General features: G+C 41.0%; 1 protein-coding gene across 4 annotated transcripts in view; it reads right to left on the reverse strand.

The window, feature by feature from the left end:
• AMOT (angiomotin) overlaps nucleotides 1-18,248 on the reverse strand; it is a 72,884-nt gene extending 54,636 nt beyond the window's left edge. The window contains exons 1-5 of one of the 4 annotated variants that reach the window (XM_045198657.2): nucleotides 18,135-18,248; nucleotides 17,291-17,494; nucleotides 9,789-9,863; nucleotides 3,046-3,193; nucleotides 212-1,142 (exon numbers count right to left, since the gene is read on the reverse strand). In XM_045198657.2, the coding sequence (XP_045054592.2) occupies nucleotides 212-1,080 (869 nt within the window). In that variant the 5' untranslated portion in view covers nucleotides 1,081-1,142; nucleotides 3,046-3,193; nucleotides 9,789-9,863; nucleotides 17,291-17,494; nucleotides 18,135-18,248. Of the gene's footprint in view, nucleotides 1-211; nucleotides 1,143-3,045; nucleotides 3,194-9,788; nucleotides 9,864-17,290; nucleotides 17,690-18,134 lie in introns of those variants that run through there. The other 3 variants (XM_071220247.1, XM_045198658.2, XM_024564413.3) reach the window with 3 other exon arrangements.
• Nucleotides 18,249-27,435: the final 9,187 nt, after the last annotated feature.

Genomic DNA, 27,435 nt, shown 5'->3' on the forward strand with positions numbered 1-27,435 from the left:
CTCAACCTATAAAGTTCAGGAAATGTTAATGTAGTGCTAATTACGGATAGAAATTCAGGTTGGCAGTAAATTTATTAAGTCAGGGACCAGCCATGCATTGCAGAGTCTGTTATCCCAAACCCCTGCCCATCCCTTCCCTTAAGATTCCTAACACACAGCAGAAGCTGGTTGGGGAGGAGGTCAGAAAATTATAGAAAGGGAACTCTCTTACCTGGCTGCTCCATACTCAGGGGGATGCTGATACCTCATCAGTTGCCCCTCTGTTCTCCCTGGCTGGTTCAAACGATGCTCGCTATAGAAGTGCCCTGGCTCTTGGGGCTTGCACACTACAGACTGGGGTGGCATGCCCTTGAAGGGATACTCTGGTGGGGGGCCTCGGTGTTCCATGCCCTTCAGGCTATGCTGGCTTGGAGGCAGCCCTTGAGCCTTGTAGAAATCACTGGAACTTGTGGGACTCTTGTAGATATCATTGGGTTGTGGTGGGGAAAGGGGAGCGCTGGTGACAGGTGGATGGGCCTTAACTCCACTGGTGGCCAGAGACATCTGCATTAGTCGTTCACTCAAAGAGCGGACATGTCCTTGCTTAAGGTCTCTGAGTCCTTCATCTTGGTGCATCTTCCCAGGATGAAGCCGCTGAACTGACGGGCGTCCCTCAGTCCTCATCTTCTGGTTGGTGACTCCAGTGACATAAAAAGCAGCTCCAACACTGGCATGCTGTTGGCCACGAAAGTACTGGGACTGGACTTTGGCTTCTTCATAGGTTGGGAGTTCTTCATTATTTTGCATCCGAGGGGAAAGCTGCTTCTCCATGATAATGTTTTCTGACTGGATTTCCTGCCCCTGGGGTTCTTGTCTAGCAGGATGTGCCACAAGCTGGTGGTGATCCTGGGAACTCAACACATCATTCTGAGGACCTGGATTCCCACTACCACTGGAGAAAGGAGGGCCATTCCCTGTGGCTTGCTGGTGTATGGCAAGCAGGTTGCGATTCTCACTAGGATTGCCATAGCGAAGCTGCTCTTGTAGCAGACGCTGCAACACTGTGGTTCCTCCACTTGGCTGTTCTTCAGAATTTCTCATCTCTATTGCTGGTGGTGCCTTGTGAAGAGAGAGAGAAATTGGGCACCTGGGCTGCCCTTGACCTAGGAAGGGGAAACAGGAAGCTTAACACCCAGTTGATGTATAAATCATTCCTCTAAAGGGGAAGAAAATAGGTATTTGGGGTGAGGATTCCATTGTAGATACAGAGAATCGAATCTAGAATTAATAGATTAATTATTTGTGACTCTTGACTCTAGCATTGATATGATAAGGAACTTGGAGGTATAGGCAGCTTTGTTTCCTCTTTCACTGTTAGCATGGATTGAATGTTCAATCTTGACTTAACTCCTGAGAGGACTGGGAAAGCCTGGAGCAGTCAAGTAGACAAATCAGAGAGAACAAATTCCCTAGGTCCTTACTTAAAAGGTTTATCTCTCTGTATTCTATATAAGTAAAAAATCCAACTCTTATGGCTGTGGCAGTGAGAGCAGGACAGTAAAGAGAAGTTACCTCATAGACAGGATCTGTAAAGCAGTTCAACATGGAAAGGAAGTTATAAAATGACAAATGATAAGTAATATAAATAAAAAGTGAAGAGAGCTTGGCTTGCACCAGATAGAAATGACCCCTGCTTGATGAAAATAATCTTCTGATCTCATAAACCTCTGAAACACACACACACACACACAGAGAAATCTTTTTTGTATTGCTCATTTTGGATACTCCTTGGCTTAGTAAGGGAAGGGCTTGCAACAATCGTTATTGACAAAGTTTCTCTTTCAGCCATCCTGGAATTGTCTTTGGGATGTTGTTGTTGGGTAGGATGAGGTTAGAGAGAAAACCCTCTTTCATTTTAACTGCGACTCTGACAGCATTTAGAAATTGAAATATAAGAAGGTCATCCTTTTAGAAAGGGTACAATTATAATATCCTTTCCTTACCACTAATTTTTCTTAAGGAAGTAATGTGGATCGAGTGAAACATATCAGTAGTAAGACAACTCAAGATTCAAATTCTAAGCATGCCATAGTTTTACAGGATAACCCAAACAATTGATTCCTTCTTTATTGTCTTTTGTCCCCACACCTGAAGATCACTAAAGGTGACCTCTCACTCTGTCTCTCTCTCCCTCTGTACGGTATAGTAGTACCCACAAACTCATTACAAGGTCAAAAAGTCTTTGGACACAATCTGTCTCTTGCATTATATACTGCAATTTCACATTACTGTTCAATAATGAAACTTTCACTCTAAGGATCTTAAGTAGTGTTGGATAATGGACATGATGTCACACAAAAAGTTACAATAAAGGTCAACCTAACCCACCTTCAGGTTCCCAGATGAGAACTCTGGAATTTTGGTTCCAAGCCCCTGGTTTCTATATTAAATAGCCTCCAGTCTCTCTGGAAATATGAACCCCTTTCTTTTAATGTTACAGGGAGTGAGTGACCAGGAAGATGTATATGGTAGATGGAGAGAAGTCATCTGCTCTCCTTTCAAACTTGTTACATAATTACTGCTACCTAGTTTCCAATTATTGGATAGAGTAGTTTGACCCCACAGTTAACCTTCCAAAGGCCCCTTTTAAGTCTCATTAATCCAATTTTGGGGGAAGTGTACACCAAGGGCCTCAACAACCTGCACTCAAGTTCTCTTTTCCTCCTTCCCAGTGACCCATTCGAACTCCTGTATTTAAACTACCAGATTGGGATTTTCTGATAGGCTGACAAGTATAACATATATCTCTCTTTTGATGTCTGAAAACTAGAAAGATGACTACCAAACCACTTTTCTTTTCTCAAACAATGGAAACAGGAGTATGTATGGTTACACAAAAATCACCTATAAACCCCTCCTGCAAGGTAGGAAAATCCAGACATTGAGCTGCCCCAGACCCTGAAGTAAATACACCACCCCCTCCCATTCCACACTCACCCCACCCTGCATGCATACAGGCTTGAACACACCTACAGGCACACACACACATACACCAATGGTCCATACCTATTTCTGCTTTCTTTTAGGCGTAAAGCCTTGATCAGGATAGGGAATTCTTGCTTATGAGCAGCTCCAGAAACCGCAACAGCAGATTACCTCTCCCCTAACACTCAGGTTCACGTTAAGCGCCGCCAAAGTCCAACCAGTGGTCACTCTGAAATGTTCAGGAAGGGGAGGGAGGAGAAATAAAAACGTCGTTTCCATTTTGCCACCAATGGCCAACAGTTAAACAAATCAGTCCTTCCAAGGGAATAACTTGTCTTCCCACGTGCTTGTCTTTTATATGAGTGGCAGGGTCCATTTCCACCAGGACAAAAAGGAACCTCACTATCCAGCAGTGTGTTCAGGAGATTGGCCAGTCTCCAGGAGGTGGAAATGTGCAGGTCTGAGACTAGAAAGATTGCTCTATCTAGCCTCACAGCCACAAGAAGCTGCTGCTTCATTTCTGAATTGGATTGATGGGTGATGACAGAAGCCACAACCACCGTCACCTTTAGGGTGCAACCTTTAAACTGCATTCAGTGGTAGGAAAGGAGAATGAGGCTTACTGCCCCACATCCTAGAAGGAAAGGCAGTCACCAAAAGGTAGGTTTTTGGTCAAAGATAAACGCTCAGTGGAACTTCTGATTCAACTGCTACAGCCTCAGATGGGCAGAAAAGCAAACCCAAACTCCTTTTTAACCAAGTCATTAAGTGTCTATTGCATACCGGCTATTCCAGACATATGCCAGCCTCACGCTAAACTCAGTGAGGAATACAAAAGAAACATAACATATAGTTCCTGCCCTCCCAGAGCTTACAATCTGATCAATGGCCCATTTATTCTTACTGGAGTAGCAAAGTCAACTGCCCTTCTCAATGCGTAGCAACCCTTGTCCTTCGAGAGGATGCCCCTACTTGCTTTCTCAGCACTTCCACAGTCCCAGTATCTCTGCAAAAGGAAAAGACTGGACTCACACTATAGAGATTAGCTGCAAACACTGACCAGATATGGATTTGAGACAGTTCTCATTTCTAAATACTGTTTTGTCCCTCAGAAAAGGCCTGCAGGTCCCACCAAAATGTTTATCAAACAGGCATTTGTGTTTAGGTGGTGTGCACATGATCCACATACTGATTTTCTGTCCTGGCTTATCCGTGACTCACTCTTATCATTTAAAAGAAAGACTTTAATCTGCACCAGAGACACCATTTGTGGAGCAAGGCAATGCAAATGAAGCACACATGCATCTCTGTATTTTGAGAGCATGTCCAAAACATCCAAATTTTAAAAAAATCCACAAAACCATACAGTGATTAATTTAACATCATTTCCTTGCAACATTGCCAAAAATAAAGTGAACAGATACAGAGTGAGCAAACATAGAAATTTGTCTTTCCACCTTGTTTCAGCCCAATGTGTAATCACAATCAAAAGCAAAACTGTCTCCAATCTGCAAGGCAGTTATTTGGGGGTGTCTTCCTTAATTTCAAAGAGAGGAACTTGTAATTGCAATCAAAGCTGGACTGTTGACACAGCTATGGTAAATAACCACTGTGCTTCTGTTGTCCAATTCTGAACAAAACAGTTGTCTTTTTTTTCAACTGCAACATGCAGAAAACAGCCCAAGTCTTTTAAACTAGAACCCCTGGATAAAAACTACCATATAATTCTTTGCCAGTACTATTTAGATTCTTCATGCCAATCTTGATGGGCTTGCTCCTGATGCCTAGCTCCTCACCAAGAAAACTTTATTTGTCCAAAGTCTTACTCTCTTCCCCTAATTTTATCCTCTCTCTTCCATATCCTTTTGAAAACCCAAATAATTTTATGTCAGTCAGACACAGTTTGTCCCTCCCCATTACCCTGCCCCCTGGCCTTTTTTGTTTCTGTTTAAAAGAGGAAAAGAACTCAGCCTAAGGAAAAAAGGCTTTGATTTCTCTCCATTTTGCTGATGTTTTTTTCTTAAAGAGCTTATGTTAACCTATATGTTAAGAGTAACATAAAAAGGAAGACACTACCCCATTTATTTATTAGAGAAATGAAAGGAAAATATTCCTGTTCTCATGTGCAAGAACTAAAGTAGTATGAACTCTGCAACCTTTAATCTGTCCACAACTTTAATCACACCATTGCTAGGGGTCTGACATTATCTTCAATCAATAAAATAACCCTGTTTCTCCTGGACACACTATTTCTGAGGATATTTGATAGAGGAAGAGAGGATATCCATGGTTTTCTCTTTAAAAATGCATTTTGAGTCTATATATTCAATACTTCTGTAATAATAACAGGGCAGCCACGCCAAACTAAATTCTCACTCCATTTGCATTCATTGGCCTCTTCCAGTATACCTGGGAGATTGAGCCAAAACACATTAGTGAGAGCCCAAAGTTTTCCAAGCCAAGTCCCAGAAAATCAACATTACAAGGTGGCCAGGGAAGACCAAATTCCCACCCTTCAAATAAACGTTGAAATATGCTTATAAGACCTTCTGTCTACCCCTTCTATCTCCTCCTATTCTGCCCCCATCCCACTCCACCAACGAGGATGAACAATCTAAATCTAGGAAATCTATTTCTCTGCTAAATCTTGGTCAACTTGTTCAAACAAGTTTACATCCAGCTAAATGGAAAGAAGCCAGTTCAAAGTTTTCCCTGTATCTGCATGTATGTATTTGGGCATAACACACACACACACACACACACACACACACACACACAACCTCCCACACAAAAAGAGAGGCAAAACAGCCCACTGAATTCTCTCATGTTCTCTGAGGTCGGTCCATATTGTGGCCTGAAGTATCCTAGGGAACAGCTATCCCAACAGTCTTGCAACTCAAGATCCTAATTCACTTCCTCGGAGAGGTAAGAAACAATGGTCCATTTGCAGGTTATCCCTAAACTTTCAATGGGTAATGAATGGGCAGGCAGAGCCTGGGTTAAGAGCCTGGGCCCAGAGTTACCCTGTCCAAGTTGAAATCCTGGATCATGGCTTACTAACAGCTGTCATACGTGTCTCTTGATATCCTCAAGCCTCAAATTTCACCATCTGCAAAATAGGGATAATGGTGCTCATATCTCATAAGGTTTTTATAAAGCTGAAGTCAGGTGATCCCTGTAAAGTGTAAACACAGAGCTTGGTACATAGTAAAGGCTCAATAAAAGTTAGCTATTGATTTTATTATTTCAATGTGGCTTTTTTTCTAGAGGGCTGCAGCAGTTTTATAAAGTAAGGTTGCTTTTGTAAAACCGTTATTTGTAACTCAGCCTGTATTCAGAGGTTCTTAAGTCAGTGGATGTTCAAACAAGAAAGACTTTTGGGAGACCATCCAGTGGTGCGACCCCCTCTTTTTATAAATGAAGATGCCAGAGCTTAAAAGCAGTCGGAGCTAGGGCTAGAATACAGGTTTTATTATTCCTAGGAGAATAGTACTTCCACTAAAATACAAGGTCTGGCACAAATAATGCCCCTTTTTTATTACAAAAATTTTATTACAAAATCATAAGCATGTAGTTCTGTAACAAACAATAGCATACTCAAGCACATCCTATGACACTTTAGGTGAAATTTTCAAATTGCTGTCCATCTTGTGTGACAGATTCACATACTCTACCAACCACACTCAAGCAAGCCTTACTTCTGCCAGACCCTGTTTATTATATAGCATATTAGCTTACACATAGAAGGTGCTTAATAAATATTTATTAAATTGAATTGACTCTAGTTTTAAGAGACTATGAACCTGGCTTAATGATACCATCAATTTTTCAATTCAATTGGAAGTAAAATGATAATGGCAGCAGGGGAAATCCAGACAGGTAAGAGGGATATGTTCAGTAAGAAGTACGGCAGAAGGGCCTTACACAGTCTCTCCTCTCTAGATGAAGATATGCAGATAGGTCAGAGAGTAACAGGGACCTCCACTGATCAATGTTTCCAGGCCCCTGTTCTAGGTCTTCCCAATATCATAAGAACTTGGTCCTTATTCTTACTTAAGTCTAACACTACCTTAAGAAAAAGCTTTGGGTCAGCCCCATCTCTTTGCTCTTATCTCTACCTCAATCTAGATTAGGTTAGAAATTTATTTTAAGAACCACAGTAAGGCCTTGGCATTTCCAAATCTTATTGAGGATCAGTGTCACTTATCTGTTTCTGAGATGGCAACTCAAAAGTGTGCTCAATTTGGTCCCAGTTTTACTTTTCTGTATTATAAAGCAATTAAGTTAACATGTTAAAAGTCAACAAAATTGATTAACCCTAAAATGTACATGAGCAGAAAAATACTGGGTAACCAGAAAAATACTATTGCCACTAGCCCTCTACCTCACTCTACACACATCAATTCCAAGGCTGGAATAAATAGAACAAGCTGCCACATGCCATTTCTTCTTGCCCCAGAAAGAGTATAAGCAGTCCATGAAATCAGATTGAGCATAAACTGAGAAAAGATTCAGAATATGCCTAGAAGCTGTCTGCTTTACCAATATCCTATCTTCAATGGCATACTACCCACTTTAATTTTTACCTTATTGTATAAGTAATATAAGCACAATATGCAAATACTTATAACAAAGAAAAATCACTCGGTCATAACAACTAAACCCAAACATTGTTAATGTAGAATATTTCCTTTAGCTTTTTTTTATGTGTGTTTGTGTTTTTGCAAAGCAATGAAATATGAATGTACATATAACTTTGGATCTTATATTTCACTTTATTGTAAGCACCTTCTCCATGTTGGGGCATGAACTTCATAACAAACATTGCAATGACTGTGTAATGGTTCCTGAAATGAGTGTGTCAAGATTCACTTACCCATTTTCCAATTATTCAGACATTTAAATTGCTTTTAATTTTGTTCTAATCTAAATAATGTTACAAAAACATCTTTGTGATTTAGTCTTTTTCAATATTTTGGATTGTTTCCTAATGATAAAATCCCAAAAGTAAAATTAATGAGTCAAGGAGCATCAATTTTTTTTTAGACAAACCACTAAAATAGCAAAACTAGCATAATATGAAAGTCCCATGAAATCTTTCCTTCACTTAATGAAAAGTTATCCTGCTCCCATTTTTCCACCACAGCAAAGCAGGACTCCTGGGAAGGAAAGGAGCCAAGAGCAGTGTAGTATCCCAGTGGCTTTCAAAATGGCAGAGGGAATGTGGGCTCCATTGTGAATCCAGCTTGCACGCACTTGTCCCAAATTGCCGCCCAGCCAAGAAGCTAATCAGTAAAAGCATCAGGTGGGTGAGAACAGGTTCATGGCCTGTAATGGCTTATCTCAGGTTTCCTTTTCGCCCTTGGAATGAATGATCTGACAGTCAGTTTGAAGACATTCATTCAGTTCTATTGACCCAACCTGCTAAATTCTCAGAATTAAATTGATTAAATTGGTTAGTTTTCAGATACCAATATTCAATATATTTTAAAGAACAATGTGCTATATAGAACTAAGCATACATAACCAATGAGCCTGTATACCTCTGTTTTCAGCCACAGTTAAGGAGGCACATTTAAGGTCAGCCCAATTTAATATTATATGGCTAAGTGGCACCTGTCTTAAGTGGCCAATGTGTTATAGACAGAGGTTTATTTGCACACTCAACCATAAAAGTCATCTAGTCCTAAGGCAGGGGAGGAAACAGGCCAGAGATTCCTTAGAAAGAGCAGACACAACAGGCCATTTCTTTTCCAAGCTGTTTAGTGGGAATTCTCAGAATAGGATAGTGCTTTCCACCTTCTCCTTTTAAGGTTTTTCCCTAGTCGTCCTCCATCATCCCCCTGTCCCCAACTTCACTCAATATGGAAAACTAATTCTCTCCCCTCAGTGTTTCTACCAGACTTTATACACATCTCTATTACAGCACTTACCATACCTTATTTTCTACAAACATTTATCAAGCACTTAACTATAGCCAGACACTGTACAGGTCCTAGGGTGGATTTAAAAAGAGAAATAACACAGAGTCCAGCCCTCAAGGAGCTCCCAGTCAAGCAGTGGGGCAGGATCCCACAGGAAATCAGAGGTATGAGCAGAGTGCTCTAGCAACACAGAGACCCTGCAAAAACTCTGAGCCATCTAAGCAAAGCTTCGCAGAGGAAAAGACCTATGAGCTGAGTAAGAGATATGTAATCTGATAACCAACGTGATGTTGGGCAACATGGAAAGGGAGGCATCAAAGATAGGTTGAGATATATTTTGGAGAGTGATTAGCATATGAATAACAACCAAGGTCAAAGAGTGGGCTGGACCACATAGAGCAGGAGCAGAATGGAACCAAAGATGAATCTAGGTTGGGACCCTGAAAATAAGTGAGCACATATTAGGTACTTGGCAAATGTGAGAGTGAGAGAAAAATTCCTTTATTTACCCATGGCTCTCCCCTTGCACCTCTTCCCCTTATACCTTCTATCTAGACCTTGGAATACACTGCTCCAGGAATTAAAGTCCCCAGTTGGAATACAGAAAGGAAAAAGAAGTTAATTCTTGTCCTTTAAGCTTCTAAGTACCCAGGCAGAAATCACTGTAATAGGTTGAGCTGGAAATGAAGTTGCTAGACTACAAGATTTTAGAAAGCATGGGCTGAGTGCAAGTTTTTACTTGGTGTCATTCCTAACACCCAAAACTTTAATTGGTACATAAAATATGCTTAATAATTGCATACTGAGTAAATAACAACTTACCAAAGACTTTGCTAGAGTCAAAAGAAGAGTAGAAAAGGAATGAAAGACATAGATTAGCAATAACAATAATACCGTTACCTTTACTTTCTCAGTCTTTCTTCTAAGACAAAATCTCTTTCACTTCTTTTATCTTATTTGTCCTTCACAGCAGCTCTGTGAGGAAATAAAGGCAGATGTGATTAATTCCCTTTTATAACTGCCAAAGCTTAAGTCCAGGGCAGATAGCTAATGATAACTAATTTTACCAAGGTTTCACTGGTGGGGCCAGGATAAGAATCCAGGTCCTGTGACTTCCTGCCCTGTGCTGGCTTATTAGACACAAACCTCTACAGAACTGACTCTCCACTATTTAAGAAGACAGTTCACTAGACAAATTCGTTAGTAAAACAGATTTGCTCCGGGCTCCAACAGTACCATGAACAAGTTAGTGGACTGCACCTAGAAGAAAATTTCCCCTTATCAACACTGGAACTGTTGAATATAATTTGCAGTGGTGTTCCTCTAACATAATTGGGAGCTCCTTGTTTTGCTGTACCCCTTTAGAAGGGAGCCCCACCTGCCTTCAGTCCGGTTTTTGTGGCTGAGTGGGGCTCAGGTGCTGACTACAGGTGTCGTATCAAGCAGGTGCAGGGACAGGAGACAACCTTTCATATCTTCATACCAAAAGGCCTTAGTCACTCCCCAAAGTCAGCCCCTCCTCCTCACCCTGACTTGCAAGCCCTAAGAACTTGTCTTGACTGAGCTGCCATTGCAAACAAAACTAAATCTAGACCCTGCATTCCCAGAAAAGACTAGAGTAAAATCAGTTAAACTACAAGTAATATAACCCGTCCAAATTAACCACTCTCCGAAACTCTAGTGCAGACATATGCTGCAGGTATATGGTGTCAGGGAATATATGTACAGAATGACTGACCCCTACTATTTTGGGGGGAAGTGAGCATCGCAGCATACCCACATTACATATTTAGCTACTGAGCACTTATTCTATTTCAAATGGCCCTGAAACCTCAGGAGCAAGCATTCATTCACTTTAAAAAGGTGGAGTACAGAAGAAATAACATGCCAGGAATCCTGTGCTCCAGTTCCCATCACTCTCCTTCAGGCTACCAAGGGATAACTACTGGCCTAGTCACAAAAAGCACCGTGTCAGAAAAGTCATCACATTGACCTAATGGAAACCTAACTGAGAGCCCAAGGCAGATAAAAGGTTCTTGGGGGTGAAGGGGTAGTCATTATAATTTTCTTAGCCCCCAAAATTGTTTGCTTTAAACAAATTTGCCTCTCCCAAACACACACACACAGAGCAAACACAAACTAACTGTAGAATAAAAAAAAACAAATGTTACCTTAATAAAATGGTTTATTGTTATTTGTCATATTTCTCCAATTCATACGGGAAATTCAAATTAATAAGCTTTGGTTTATAGTCCACGATCAAGAAAGTAAACCTGGCTACTAAACTGAAATGTGATCACAGTATATAAACAGAGTGAAACAAAAATCTGAACTGCAATAATGTAATAAAGAGAAAATTAGATTTCTTCAATATAGGCAATTTAAATAATTTTCCCTACCTGTGACTTTTATCTCAGTTTCCTATCACATGAAAAAATGTTATTTATTCAATACAAACACATGCCTCTTAAAAACAACCCAAATGATTAAATAATGTACTAATTAGCTTCCTAATAGGGAAGGTTTTAATTGAACTATTCTATAATAACCTTCATTAAAGTTTCCAGGGCAACTTCACAAAAGGATGTCAAACCTGGCCCATATTTTTTATTCCCTTAAAAATAATTCTCAATGCACAGAAACACAGAAAGCTTATTTCTTTTCAATGCTGTTAACACTCAGGCCACTGAATTTTCTGATGTCAGCAATCCCCTTCCCACAAATATTCCAAGTATGCACAACCGTCATTCTCCTTTCAATTATGTGGTTTCTCTGCTCCTTTACTGATTGAGTCCAGGCCTCTCGGATAATGAGAAGCATGTGCAGGGAAAACGTGCTCTTAAAAAACACATACATCAGTTTAATCTGCATTATGAAGGGAGGGGAGATCATTTGTCCATATCAAAAGGATCAAAATATAAAGGTTGCTATGAGTTATACAAAGAAAAAAAAAGATTGGTATCATTGCCTAAACTTGGGGGGCAGTTATTGTGATCTGAAGCAACACCAATAAGAATAAAAGAGACCCCCCAAAACACACCCTTTCCAGCTTGGCCACATTTATATTTAATGTTATCTTAATGTTGCTTTGGGGGGTATTTAAGTCCTGACATACACATGGAAATGAGCCACGAATTGTACAGCAAGCATAAATATTCCATTATTAATAAAAGCCAGCTGTGCATAAAACACTACAATGGCTGGGTTTCAGTTACTGGCTATCATCAGTATGTGTCACAAGCAAATACTACTCAAAACTTCCTCCTTTAAAACACACACACTCACATGCAGATAGACATACAGAAATTTGCTTTACTCTTTTTAATCTTCTGGAAGAACTTTGAAGAACTCATTAAACTTTATGGCCATTCCAACTAATGTCTCTTTTTAAGCTATTTTTCATCACCTTGGGAGATGTTAGAGTCTTCTTACTAGAACTTCAACTTACCACATAAAATGAAATGTTTAATTATTTTAAGAACCAAGAGAGTCAATAATACAAATAATGGTACAACCAATTATAGTCAATAAGGCAATGAAGCAAAGGACACTGTAAGAGAGCAAATCTTATTAAAAGTCAACACCTGCTCAGGACCCTATAATAAACATGCTCTACCATCATGCAAACGCCTTTCTTCCGACAACCTCAAAGCTTGTGCCCAGTATGAAGCCTGAACACCTCTGTGAAGTATTAATATCCTTGCTTCCCAGAAGGGTAACTGAAGCTCAGAGTAGCTAATTCATTTAGCCTGGCTCACATGGAAAGTCAGACAGGGTTGGACAGAGAAACCAGATGCTAGCTTCAAGTCACACAGTCTAATGATATTTCATGAAGTAAGGGTAATAGTGAAAGTGACTTTAAAAGTGCGGAGGGCAGTAGATAGAGTTGAAAATCTACCAAAAAGTAGATTTTCAAAAATTATCTTAGGAGATATTGGCAAATATATCCATCTGCATTTCCCCATGAACACGCATCATAAAAAAGTTCTGTACTGGACTTGGTACTAAGTACTAAAAATCCATACTTCATCTTCCTACTCTAATTAAAGAAGTTTAATCCAATGTAGATGAGCCACTGGTTTCCAAAAATGAGTTCATCAAAAATTGAAGATCATATGTATAACTTTATTATCAAAGGAAAATTAAAGGACCCTGTAGCTGAACTTTCACTATATGGTGAAGGTCTCAAACAAAGAACCCATTAAAGTGTGTTATCTTACTACACCTACATGTCTATTTAATTGTCTAAAATCCTTAGTTTCCTTACTACTTTTTTGTGCAATTTAAATGTATTACTTTCAAAGCTGTAAAATCTGTGTGCTTTCTCGCTTTGCTTTTCTCATTTGGGAGATTTCATAGTCTACACAAATGTGTACCCTCTTGGTGGGATATCATGCTACAGTGATTTGAGGATCATTGCTAAAGATTTAGACAAAGCAAACTGAACCCTCATTTGCTTTTTGCTTAAAAAAAATGATGGAGGGGTGACAGGAGGTCAAGAAAGTATAATTAATAGCCCTGATAGCTGCATGATCATACCTAGTCTTTCCTGGCATTTGAGAAACAAACATATGTGATTCTTTATGTAAATTCAGTCAGATTCTGACTTCATGCCTCCACACAGGTTTACAAAGATAAGTCTTAGGTGGGCACCTATTTAAAAGCAACAGTGGACATTTCTATGACTCTGTGTAAAATTCACATAAGTTCAGAAACAAGGACTGAAAGGAACTAAAAAAAAAAAATGAAAGCAGGTGATTTGTTAGGATGATGGGATTCTAGACAAAGTTTTGGGCAGGATCTTAGCTTTTTAATTTTATCATTCCAGACTTTTAAAAATATCCAGATGACTACATGATTGTATTTTTTACAACTGTTGCACCCCATTCTAGTAGGAATCATTCATATTCACACCAGAAACCGAGGCCTAGGAAGAGAACCATAAATTTCTGAGAAGTGGTTCTCAAAACTACCCTGCCTAACCCTCACAATTTACAGAGGAAGAAATTTGCCAAGGGTGGTAAACTGAGTAGCTTCTTAGATTCAAGTTGCTGTTATTTACCTAAAGCAATTTTCTGTGTCCTTGGGTTATTCAAATACAATAACAGAAATTAAAATATTGCACATATATGGTGCAGACCATCCCATTATTACAGTTACCAAAATCTGTGAAATCTGATTTATTTCCAGAAAGTCATACTAGCTCCCTTCTACAAGTGGTTGTAGCCTAGGACTAAATGTGGCCAGCATTATTAGAGGCCAAAATGATTCAGACAATTAATTCCATCCCATGCAACAAAAATGTTTCAAAGGACAATTAATAACCTCACTTTACTCAAACAAAATCATTAAAACAAAATTCTAATGTCTTCTGTTCTGCAATAAATATGTTTCTGAAAAGGCTCAGTTATAGTGAATTTTTATATATCAAGTAATAGCTCAAAGGCACTAAATAGGAAAGCTAGTACTTTCAAAGAAACCTGTAGTGATTATTTTATAAAGCAAATGACCTCCTATTTTCCATATTTTAAGACCAGATTTTGTGTGTTGTGAGTGGACAAGAGTAACTTTCCTCCTTTCTCTGGTTTAAAAGGGTTCCAAAACCCACCATGAAGCAGAGTAATGCAGTATGGACAGTCTGCTTAATGCGCTCTTCATTCCTGAGATGAAAGTCTAACCTTTGACTTGGGGGTAGGAGCCTAGAATTTAGACCCAAGTCTACAAAAGGCAGCAAAGAATGAAGAAGCAAGCAAGACTGAAGACATCATCTCATAGTAGTAAACCAACAACAATTCCTGAGAACAGGAAATCAATGGAGCACAATTTCTAAACAAGTTGGTTTAGTCCCAAGCTAATTAACTTGTCAAGCATATCTTCAAACCCACTGAATCCATGGGGATAAAAGGTGATATAATAGGAGATTTGGTAACATTTACCAATTTACTATCCTAAAAAGCTCGGCCATGGACACACATACCTCTCTCCGCCATTTTCAGTGGTTTTAAACTGGGCTTAATGGGTGAAAAGGACAATGTCTTCCAGACCGTCCCTAAAAATAGGCTGTTCTCATGCATTCCAAATGTTCAACCTCCATGGAGGAGGCTACCTGGCCATAGGCATTTCCAAAGAGGAAATATATATATCCAATAGAGGAGATATATATATATCCTCTATTCCTCCTCATTGGTAAACACCCCCACCCCGACAACAAAAGAGCTTCTAACCATCCTGAGGATTTGGGAGAAAGAAAAAAGAAACCTTAAGAGGGAAGTAGAAGAGTGTGAGAAACTCTTCTTGTCTCCAAATGGAAAAAAACACATTAAAAAGCTGGATCAAAGGAAGAAAGGGGGATGGTGAAGGACTGCTTCATTACAAAGACACCCTTTTAAACAAGGCACAGGCCCTGGGAGAGCTCTTAGGAGAGGCGCAGAAGCAGATGTACCTACTTAGAATTCTGGCACTCAATGGGAGCTCAAGGTCATAGTATCCATCCCTCTGCTTTCTGAATAGATTGTTCTTAAGGCATTCTAGAAAGACTTTGATTCGTTCTTTACAAAACTTCAGATAAAGTAACTCCACAAAATTCCTTGGTTGTGCATCAGTCTAATAAATCCTATTTCATAAACCAGAAATGAGATTTCAATTTCCAAATTCAAAAGAGTACTGAATATGATTTTGAAAATTCCCTTCTAAAAACTTTTAAATAAGTAGACAGAGCCACAACTTTCACATAAAAACTCTACATACAAGTATGCTCAAACATTTACTTCATATCTAGAGTATGAAGTTAGGAAAAGCACTTTCAATTTTAGAGACCCAGACTTTTTCAAAGAAAGAAGTATCTTAAAATGAAGTATGATGTAGGGCCACAGACAGTCTGTAAATGATATGGCATAAACCCATACAGAATAGCTGGAACCTGAGTTATCATCTGAAAATAGATGCAACTACTCTACAACCACCTGGCTATTAAAATGTCCCAGGCCAGTTATAAAATGTGGTTTGGTCTGTCCAACTTATCCCTCTCAGCTGATCTGAAACATGATAGCCTTTAAAATTGTCACCCTGTAAGGTTCCTTCTCTCCCTTCCTGCTTTCCTTTCCTCCATTAAAACCAACCAATGCAATTATTTTAAGATATAAGTCAATAATTTGTTCCCAAATAAGCAAAGGGGTTGTAGACATCTTGGTAACAAGTCTTTGAACACCACCATTCTTGTAAGTCTACCATGCTTGCCCAATTGGAGATAGGTAAAAGATGGGTGAAGATTTATCCCTCATGCAAAATGGCATCTCAAATTATTCTTAGCTGCTAAGTGAGGGTGCTGAAAGGTCTGAGGTGGCTTCAGAAAGGCTGGCTTGAGAAAGTAGTATTCACAAGCCTAGTTCAAGAAGACTGAAATAACCTTAGCCCTCCATTATTGAAGATTATGGTGATTATCTTCCTCTCCGAATGGGAGAAGAGGGTTATATTCAAAAAAGTTTTAAAATGCCTCCCAACTTCCACTCTTTGTGGTGGGGTGGAAGGAAGAGGGTAGAAGAATAAATTAGACACTCCAAGGTGTCAGCAAATTCTTTCTAAAATACATGCTACAGATTAGAAATGCTGTTTCTCATAAACTTTCCCTGTCCTCTCTCATTTGATTGTGTTTCATCCCTTACTGCAAATTATTATTGTATTATTAGTGGTAATTTACCAGGAATTGCTCAGAGTCTACAAAGACTGCCACTTTCCCTTCTCTTCATTTTCATATATGGACAAGTCCATGTTGCTTTTGAAGCACCAACATACAGTCACCCAGGCTTGGGACCCTGAACACACCTGCACCATCTCACAAAACTAGTCATTAACATATAAGGCAGATAAGAGGCAACCTCTTCCTCACCAACACACACACACACACACACACACACAGAGTGTTATTGTTGTAGATTACTCCCAGACTTTAAGACTTCAAGAATTCACAGCCCCCAGGGGATGGGAGTGTGAGCCCCCACCCCAGCCCCAAGCATTTAGGAGGAATGCATCTAGCAATCAGAGATAAGCACGGACTTCCCTGCTGAGCTAAATGTAGATTTCAAGTTCTCTCAGGTTTTTAATTTTTTTGTGCTTCATAACCTAGAGAACTACCTTCATACAAGAACCCCAGGAAGCAAGAAAGTAAAAGTACCATCAAGTTGTGGTACCCACTAGCATCTATCTCCATAGGACAGGAAAGGGGCACCCATTTTTAACCGATTTAACTTGCTGCACATCTCGGAAAACTCATGGCCATCTGCAAAGTATAAAACATGGGTATCCCCACACGCTCGTAGATCGACTCACACTGAGGGCACGATCAAGTTCATGCCACCATGGATCCTGCCCCAGTTCCCCACAAAAATTAACCACGAGTCTCCTACCCCTGAAGGCAACGAAGACAAAGTGACGACTCTCGTTCAAGTGGCTTCGCTCCCCGGCCAAAGGCCAGGGATGAGCAGGGGGGGAAGCCCCAACTCCCGGCTGCTCCCCTCCTCGCTGCTCTGTACGGGTTCTCCTTGGTGGCGGTGGACAGGCAGGATACCGTGCCGGACGGTGGAGCAGCGGATGGTAGGAGGCAAGACAGACTGGAGGTGGGGGTGAAAGAGGCAGTGAGAACCAAGATGAAGCGAAAGAGAGAGGAGATGGAGAAATAAATCAGGGACAACCAGCTAGGGCAGTCAGAAATCTCCTCGGAAGGAAGGGGCGTGACTGCGATGAAGGCAGCTCCAGGGCAAAAGATGGGAGGTAGGGAAGGGGAACGAATGGGTGGCTTTTCTTCAAGCGGTGAGCGGCTAGAACCGCCCAGAGCAGGAGGCCGGGGGTGGGGGGTGGGGGGATGGACTATGGAAGAGGGCGGAGTAGGGGGCGGGGAAAAAGGGAAGGAGCCTGCTCGGACCTGGGAGCACGGGGCGGTGGGTAGGAGGGGACGGAAGAGAGGTGGGGCCAGAGGGCGGGGAAGTGTCAAACAAACGTACTGGCCGGGTTCAGCCCCTTCGGCGAAAGCTCCGATTAGAAAGCTCTAATCCTGTTAACGTGGCACCATTAGGTTACAGTCTACGCAAGGACTGGCTGGAAGGAAGGAAAGGGTTTTGCAAGACGACAATAATAATCTACAGCAACAGCGGAGCAGAGTCGCGTGGGATAGCCAGTACAGCTCCTCACCCCGCAGCAGGAGGAAGGGGGGAAAAATAGAAATGCTGAAAAGTAGCTTCTCGCAAAGCTTACTTAAAATAATGCGGGAAGAAGCAGCACTCTGCTCGTTCGTTTTCCTTCCCGTTTGGCTTCCTATTACCAGCAGGACCCCACCCAGGTCACAGCACTGGGAGACACCCTCTTTTCTTCCTCTCCACCCTATCTCCCACCACCCCCACGCTCCCGCCCCTCTCCGAGTGGCGGGCCGCGCCAGCAGCGGCGATGGCGTGGGCGGAACTGTGGGGAGTCTCCGCCTCTTGGGAGGGCTAGGATGTCGCACTTGGGTGGAACAGGCGAAGTATAAGCCCCACCCACCATTTTTTGCAACTACCGGTTGGTGAATTCTGGCCTAGGATTTGCTTGCAATTGGTTGCATACGCCATCGATCCGGTCCTTTTTTCCCACCCGCCCTCAAAATTAATGAAACCAAACAGGAGGCTATTGTCTAGCTCTCCGTTCTCCTCCAGCTACGGCTGAGAGGAGAAGGATGAGGCGCTCAACTTCTCAGTCTCCTAAGAGAGTGTGTCGGCTGGCTCCGGTACACTTTTATGGCATTGTCCTGCCCTCTGGGAATAGGTTAACTTTTCTTTCTCTTTTGTTCATTAGGCCACGAGGGGGAAAAGTATGTGAAGTGTCATCACAATTCCTGAGGGTGAAAAAATTGATGTTGCTTAAGAACCCAAGGTTAAGAACAGCATCCTGGGACACTGGAAATCAACCATTTTACATGTGGGAAGTGCAAGGACAAAGAAACAGTGCAGGGGTAGTAAATAGAAACATGTCGAATAACATGGAATTTGGAAGTAAAGAACTCTTATAGGGCTGTAGCACTTATCAGCTAGTCGTGTGACTTTTAAGTTGCTTAACACCTCTGAACCTTAATTTTCCTTTGTAAATAAAGGCTGTAAGATATACCCTATTAACTTAATGGCATTGATATATGAAAATAAAATGAATAGTGTGTGAAACCTCTGTAAGTCAAAAAGCACCTCACATCCGTATGTGTTTCTACTTGTGCATGTCACATAGTGGAGAGACTCACAAGTGTTTGAGAATCAAATCTTTTGCTCATCTGTGTTAAGCATTTACATCCAAGGCGTGTAGGTTTTGTGACTATATTTTTTAAAGTCAACCACGTTCCTATAGTTTTCAGGGCGGATATAAACTTGGCTCCGTGCACTTAGAATAATAAATTACCCTTTTTCTAACCAGGGTGGGTGAGATTTTTTTTTTTTGGAGAAATTCAAATTCAAATTTTATTTTATTTTATTTTAGTTATTCAAGTACACTTCTCTCCATACCCCCTCCCCCCAGCCGACCACTCTTACTCACCCCACCCACCCACACCTATCACCCTCAGTCCTGCCCCCATTTGGCTCTGTCCATGCTCCATTATAAGTGTTCCTTGAATACCCTTCACCTTCTTTCCTCCATTATTCCCCTCTACTCTGGCTACTGTCAGTTTGTTCTTTATTTCTACAAACTGACAGGCAAAATATCACCTTAACAGTTTTTTTTAATCTTTTTTAAAATTTTAATTTGGTATTGTTATTCAATTACAGTAGTGTGGCTTTTCTCCCCATCCCTCCACCCTACCCCAGCTGAAACCCCCTCCCTCCCCCACCTCAACCGTCCTCCTTGATTTTGTCCATGTGTCCTTTATAGTAGTTCCTCTAATCCCCTATGCTCACTGCCCCTCCCCACTCCCCCCTGCCTATCATTAGATGGTTCTTAACTTCAATGTCTCTGGTTATATTTTGTTTCCTTTTTTCGTCTACTTATTACGTTCCAGTTAAAGGTTAGATCATATGGTATTTATCCCTCACCATCAGGCTTATTTCACTTAACATAATGCTCTCCGGTTCCATTCATGCTGTTGCAAAGGGTATAAGCTTCTTCTTTCTCTGCTGCATAGAATTCCATTGTGCACATATACCAAGGTTTTTGGATCCACTCATTTGCTGATAGGCACTTTGGCTGCTTCCAGTACTTGGCTTTGTAAATTCTGCTGCTATGAACATTGGGGTGCACAGGTTCTTTCGGATTGGTGTTTCAGGGTTCGTGGAGTATAATCCCAGCAGAGGAATTGCTAGGTCGAAGGGAAGTTCCATTTTTAGTTTTCTGACGAAATTCCATACTGTTTTCCACAGTGGCCTCACCAGTCTGCATTCCCACCAACAGTGCACTAGGGTTCTCTTTTCTCCGCATCCTCTCCAACAATTGTTTGTGGATTTGTTTATGTTGGCCACTCTGACTGGTGAGAGATGGTACCTCATTGTGGTTTTAATTTGCATCTCTCTGATGGCTAGTGACGCTGAGCATCTTTTTATATGTCTCTGGGCCTTCTGTATGTCTTCCTTGGAGAAGTGTCTGTTCAAGTCCTTTGCCCATTTTTTAATTGGGTTGTTTGTCTTCCTGGAGTGGAGTCATGTGAGTTCTTTATATATTTTGGAGATCAGGCCCTTGTCTGAGGTATCATTAGCAAATATCTTTTCCCACGCTGTTGGTTCTCTTTGTAATTTGGTGCTGTTTTCTTTAGCCATGCAGAAGCTTTTTATTTTGATGAGGTCCCATTTGTTAATTCTTTCCTTTATGTGCCTTGCTTTAGGGAACATGTCTGTGAGGATGTTGCTGCGTGGAATATCTGAGATTTTCCTCCCAATGTTTTCCTCTAGGATTTTTATGGTGTTACGACTTATATTTAAGTCTTTTATCCATCTTGAGTTTATTTTTGTGTATGGCGTAAGTTGGTGATCGAGTTTCATTTTTTTGCACGTAGCTGTCCACATCTCGCAACACCATCTGTCGAAGAGGTTGTTTTTGCTCCATTTTATGCTCCTCCCTCCTTTGTCAAATATTAATTGACCGTAAAGGCTTGACTTTATTTCTGGGCTCGCAGTTCTGTTCCATTGGTCTATGTGCCTGTTTTTATGCCAGCACCAGGCTGTTTTGATTACCGTGGCCTTGTAATACAGTTTGATATCAGGTATTGTGGTCCCTCCCGCTTTGTTCTTCTTTCTCAAAATTGCTGCAGCCAGTCGGGTCGTTTATGGTTCCATATAAATTTCTGAAATGTTTGTTCTATATCTGTGAGATATGTCATGGGTACTCTAATAGGGATTGCATTGAATCTATAAATTGCTTTGGGTAGTATGGCCATTTTGATGATGTTAATTCTTCCAATCCATGAGCATGGTACATGCTTCCATTTGTTTGTGTCTTCCTTAATTTCTTTCTTCAGTGTTGTATAGTTTTCTGACTACCGGTCTTTTACCTCCTTGGTGAGGTTTATTCCTAGGTACTTTATTTTTCTTGTTGCTATATCAAATGGGATGTTTTTCCTGATTTCTGTTTCGGAACTTTCGTTGTTGGTATACAGGAATGCCTTTGATTTCTGAGTATTGACTTTGTGTCCATCTGTTTTGCCAAATTCATTTATTAGGTTGGGTACTTTTTTGGTGGAGTCTATAGGATTTTCCATGTACACACTATCATGTCATCTGCAAACAGTGACAGTTTCATTTCCTCCTTTGCAATTTGGATGCTTTTATTGCTTTTTCTTGTCTGATTGCTGTGGCTAGAACTTCCAATACTATGTGGAATAGGAGTGGTGAGAGAGGGCATCCTAGTCTTGTTCCTGATCTTAGTGGGAAAGCTCTAAGTTTTTGTCCATTGAGTATGATGTTGGCTGTAGGTCTCTCATATATGGCCTTTATTATGTTGAGGAATGCTCGCTTTATTCCCACTTCCCTGAGTGATTTTATCAGAAATTGGTGCTGTATCTTATCAAATGCTTTTTCTGCATCTATTGATATGATCATGTAATTTTGGTCTTTGCTGTTGTTGATGTGATGTATTAGGTTTATTGATTTGCGAATATTGTACTATCCTTGCATCCCTGGGGTGAATCCCACTTGGTCATGGTGTAGGATCTTTTCAATGTATTGCTGGATGCGTTTTGCCAATATTATGTTGAGAATTTTAGCGTCTATGTTCATCAGCGATATTGGTCTGAAGTTTTCTTTCTTCGTTGCGTCTTTATCTGGTATTGGGTTTAGGATGATGCTGGCTTCATAAAGAGTGTTGGGGAGTCTTTCATCAGATTGGATTTTTTCAAATAGTGTGTGAAGGATAGGGGTTAGCTCTTCCTTAAATGCTTTGTAGAATTCTCCTGTGAAACCATCTGGTCCAGGGCTTTTGTGTGTTGGGAGTTTTTTGATGACTGCTTCAATTTCATCTGCTGTTATTGGTCTGTTCAGGTTTGCTGCTTCTTCTTCATTCAGTTTTGGAAGATTATATTTTTCTACAAATGTGTCCATTTCACCTAAGTCGTCAAATTTCTTGGCGTACAATTCTTCGTAGTAATTTCTTACAATCATTTGTATTTCTGTGGTATCAGTTGTAATCTCTCCTCTTTTATTTCTAATTGTGTTTATTTGGATCCTCTCTCTTTTTTTCTTGATGTGCCTACTTAAAGGCTTGTTGATTATGTTTATCTTTTCAAAGAACCAGCTCCTAGATTCATTGATCCTCAGAATTGTGCTTTTAGTCTCTATGTCATTTAACTCTGCTCTGATCTGGGTTATTTCCTTCCTTCCTCTTGCTCTGGGCTCTCTTTGTTGTTGTTCCTCTAGTTCCTGTGGGCGTAGGGTTAGGTTGTTTGTTTGAAATGTTTCTCTCTTTTTAAGGTAGGCCTGTATTGCTCTGAACTTCCTTCTCAGGACTGCCTTTGCTGTGTCCCATAGGTTTTGGTTTGTTGTGAGTTGATTTTCATTTGTTTCCAGAAAGTTTTTGATTTCTTCCCTAATCTCGTTCTGAACCCTTTCATTGTTTAATAGCATGCTATTCAGTCTCCATGATTTTGAATGTTTTGGGTTTTTTTCCTTTGGGGTTGGTTTCTAGTTTCAGTCCCTTGTGGTCTGAGAAAATGATTGATATGCTTTCACTTTTCTTGAATTTGTTGAGGCTTGCTTTGTGTCCTATGATGAGGTCTATCTTTGAACATGTTCCATGTACACCTGAAAAGAATGTGTATTTTGCTTATTTGGGATGAAAAGCTCTCTATATATCAGTTAAGTCCATTTCATCTAGTGTATTTTTAAGTGACACAATATCCTTCTTGATATTTTTTTTGGAAGAGCTATCCATCTTTGACAGTGTGGTGTTAAAATCCCCTACTGTAATTGTGTTGCTGTCAATATCTTTCTTGAAGTCCTCCAAGATTTTCTTTATGTATTTGGGTGCTCCTATGTTGGGTTCATATATATTTAAAATGTTTATGTCTTCCTGGTGGATTCTTCCTTTGAGTATTATGAAGTGACCTTCTGGGTCTGTCTTTAAGGCCCTTCTTCTGAAGTCTATTTTGTCTGATATGAGTATTGCTACGCCTGCTTTTTTTTCCTGTCTGTTTGCTTTGAAAATTTGTTTTCAGCCCTTCACTTTCAGTCTGTGTAGGTCTTTTGTCCTGAGGTGGGTCTCTTGTATGCAGCATATATGTGGGTCATGTTTTCTTATCCATTCAGCTGTTCTATGTCTTTTGATTGGAGCATTTAATCCATTGACGTTTAAGGTTATTATCGACACGTAGTTATTCATTGCCATTTTTTCCTACCTGTGTTCCTCTGTCTTTCTCTTTTCCTTCCTTTCCTTAAAGCAGTCCCTTTAGCATCTCTTGCAGAGCCGGTTTATTGGAGGTGTATCCTTTTAGACTTCTTTTGTCTGGGAAACTCGTTATTTGGCCTTCTATCTTGATTCAGAGCCTTGTTGGGTAAAGTAGTCTTGGTTGCAGGCCCCTGGTTCTCATTACTTGGAATATTTTTTGCCATTCTCTTCTGGCTTGGAGCATTTCCATTGAGAAGTCAGTTGCTAACCTTATTGGGACTCCCTTGTATGTTCCATCCTGTTTCTCCCTTGCTGCCTTTAAGATCCTCTCTTTGTCTTGGAATTTTGCCATTTTAATTATGATGTGTCTTGCAGTGGGCCTCTTAGGGTTCCTCTTGTTTGGACTCTCTGTGTTTCCTGGATTTGGGTGGCTTTTTCTCTCATCACATTAGGGAAATTTTCTATCATTACTTTTTCAAACAGGTATTCTATCCCTTGCTCTTCTTCTTCTCCTTCTGCTATTCCTATTATACCGATATTGTTACGTTTCATGTTGTCCTGCATTTCCCTTATTGCCTCTTCATTCTTTCTGAGCCTATTTTCCTTTTCTTGCTCTTTCTGGGTGTTTTTTCCTACTTTTTCCTTCAGCTCACTCATCTGATCCTGTTCTTCATTAAGTCTGCTTTTCATTCCTTTTACTCTGTTCTTCACTTAAGAAATTGTATTCTTCATTTCCTCTAGGCCCTTGTTGATAGTTTCTATTTCCTTTTTCATGTTCATATAGTTTACAGTAAGTTCACTGCAGTTTCCCTGTAGTTTCTGGTAGTTCTCTGTGAGCTCAGTGAGGTCAGTGAGCTTCCTGATGACCACTGCTTTGAACTCAGTATCTGATAGTTGACTTGCCTCTTTTTCAGTTAGCATTCTTTCTGAGGCTTCCTCCTTTTCTTTCATTTTGGAATTGTTTCCTTGTCTTCCCATTGTTTGTGTGACTCTTCTTTTTAGCCTCTGCTTCTTAAATTGATCTATTCTGACTGCCTGGTCTTATGGTATGAACTTCTATGGTAGAATGCCAATGGGATTCAGTGGTGCTGCCTCCTTAATCTCCTGTGCTCACTGGTCTTGAGCTGACGTTTATGGGTGTAAGACAGTCTAACTCTGGTCTTTTCAGCACTCTAGGTTTTATTGTCTCATGTGTGGGAGAAAGGGAAAGGGGGCGGGAGAAGAAAAAAAAAGAAGGGAAGGAGGGGAAAAGGGAATAGAATAGGAAAGGAAGGAAGGAAGAAGGAATAAGTAAAGATCGGAGGCAAGATAAGAGGTAATTTTAACAAAAATTAAAACAAAAGAATAAATAAAGAAGGCAGGAAGTAGGAATAAAAAAGATAAAGGATTGAGGGAAGAAGGAATAAAAAAATAAAGAAGGACAGAAAGGAAGAAGGAATTCAGGGGGAAAGGAGGAAAGAAAAACAAAGAAAAAAAAGTCTTCTGCTGGCTTTAAACTGGTCAGGTTAGTTCTGCCTGTCTTCCTGTCTGTGGAATGGTTGGGGGTTGTTGGAAGGATTGGTTTCATTTTCTCCCTTCCTGAGCCACACTCTTCGCTGTTGTTCAGCCTGCAGTCCATTTCCTCAGGGTCCTTCTACTCCCCACTAGGCCCTTAGTTCACTGGTTGTGCTGTCCTTGAGTTGCACCAGTTAGGAGTAACTCACACTCCTTCTTCTTGCTCTTTGCTGTCTTAGATGCTAGGGGCTCTTGGTGCTGCTATGGGGTAGTTCAGCCCCCTACTGTGTGGAGACTTTCCGGGGAATGCAGTCTCCCCTGGCCCTGCAGCTCCCCTCTGCTGGGCCTTCTGCTTTTGTCATAGAGAGTCAGTAGGCCCTGCAGGGCTCTGTGTGCAGGGGCTAGGTAGGAGTTGTTCAGAACTGGTGTTTTTATTGTGGTCGCTCGCAGGCAGCCAGTCCGTTGATCAGCCGATCTGCTGCTCTGGGCCTGAGTCGCAGGGCCAGCCAGTCTCCCTCCTTGGACCTGTGCGTGGGGCAGCTAGCCTCTGCTCCCGGTGCACACCCACCCGAGGTTATAGGTGTGGGGCCCTGCTGGGGTTTCAGGTGTGGGTGGCCAGCCGGGGTTTCCGGTGTGGGCCCCCATTCCGCTAATCTGGGTGTACACAACGGAGCTTCAGGTGAGCGCCCTGGCTGCTTTTCCCGCTTTCACAGTCCAGGGGCTGAGGTGGGAGGGGTGCCAGAGGCCCTAGCTGCTGCGGTGAGTTCTCTATCTAGCCGCTGAGTGCCTCTATATTCTTTTTCTTTTGGAGAAATTCTTCCTATTCAAGCCCCCCTGGTCCAAACAAGTATCTGGCTGCTCACACAGCTCAGCCTGGCTCTCTCCCAAGAATCCTGCAGCAGACCCTGCGCCCGGGCCGGGACTTCAGCCTCCCTGGTTCCTGCACTGGTCCCAGGGACCTTATTGTCCTTAAGCACTCTTCTTACCGTCAAATCTTTCAATGTCCTCTATCATTTGTATCCGATCTTCATATATGCTGGAATACCGTTGGCTGTGCACTCTGCTCCTGAGATCAGCTAGGTGTTTCACTGGTGTTGAGGGGAAGTGGACTCCGTTTCCACCTATCTCGCTGGCATCTGAGATTTATTTTTTAAACAGTTCTGCAGTGGCATCACAACCTAAATCTATTGTAGTGCTGGTACTGAGAAAGGAAATCATTCTGTGTATATCAGAAGTGAACTTGAGAAAACAAATATGTGGGAACATTTACCACAGAAACCACCATTCTCTATAGATCCATATTTCCTAGAAAAATGTTAGAAAGAGGAAGCAAGTCTAAATACATGTAAAGGCCTTGACAACACAAAGCTATTATAATGAACTCATGCCAATGAAAAATTAACATCCAAATCAAGCCTGCCTAACAGGAGTTTTCTGAAGGGGCATGGATCAAGGCGTGCAAGAGAAAGTGTGCTCTTAAGAAACACTGTCACACCACGAACAGAGTCTCAGTAACCTCAGTGTGCATAGCACTCTGCTAGTGCTGCTGAAAGATTCAGAAGCAGAAGCATGGGCAAAATGTACTCTTGGTTTGATTCTGTGTGAAGTGAAGTTATTTGGATGAATTTTCATGGGCAAGGTGAAACTTTGAGTGTTAAAAACATGGAGACACCTGTTTTATGAATCAAGGGAAGATTATTTTTGCCTTGTTATTCAGAGCTGGGGTGGACAACAGAGCTTGACAAAGTGGGTAAATGCTGCAGACTACTACTGGCAACAATGGCAACAGGATAGTTGTTAAAATTAACAATGTTGTTAAAATGGGAAAAGTAAAATATGAACATGGTAAAATTAAAACTGTACTAAAAAGAATGAAGAGTTTCTTTCTACCACTCCATCCTCATAGTCCTTTTCTCCCTTTCTGTCTATGCCTGTGCATAATATTCAAAATATATGGTCCTTTAAATATCCTTCCATCTCAGGATGATTTCCTTTACCTCATTCTTAGTCATGATATCTCGGTGTTCCATTGCATAGATTTGACAAAATTCTTTTTTTAAAGATTTTATTGATTTGTTTTCAGAGGGGAGAAAGAGAGGGAGGGAAACATCAGTGTGTGGCTGCCTCTCATGCACTCCTTACTGGGGACCTGGCCTGCAACCCAGGCATGTGTTCTGACTGGGAATCGAACTGGCCACCATTTGGTTCGCAGGCCGGCACTCAATCCACTCAACCACAT

Source organism: Desmodus rotundus, chromosome X (assembly GCF_022682495.2).
Source record: "Desmodus rotundus isolate HL8 chromosome X, HLdesRot8A.1, whole genome shotgun sequence".
Classification (NCBI taxonomy): Eukaryota; Metazoa; Chordata; class Mammalia; order Chiroptera; family Phyllostomidae; genus Desmodus; species Desmodus rotundus.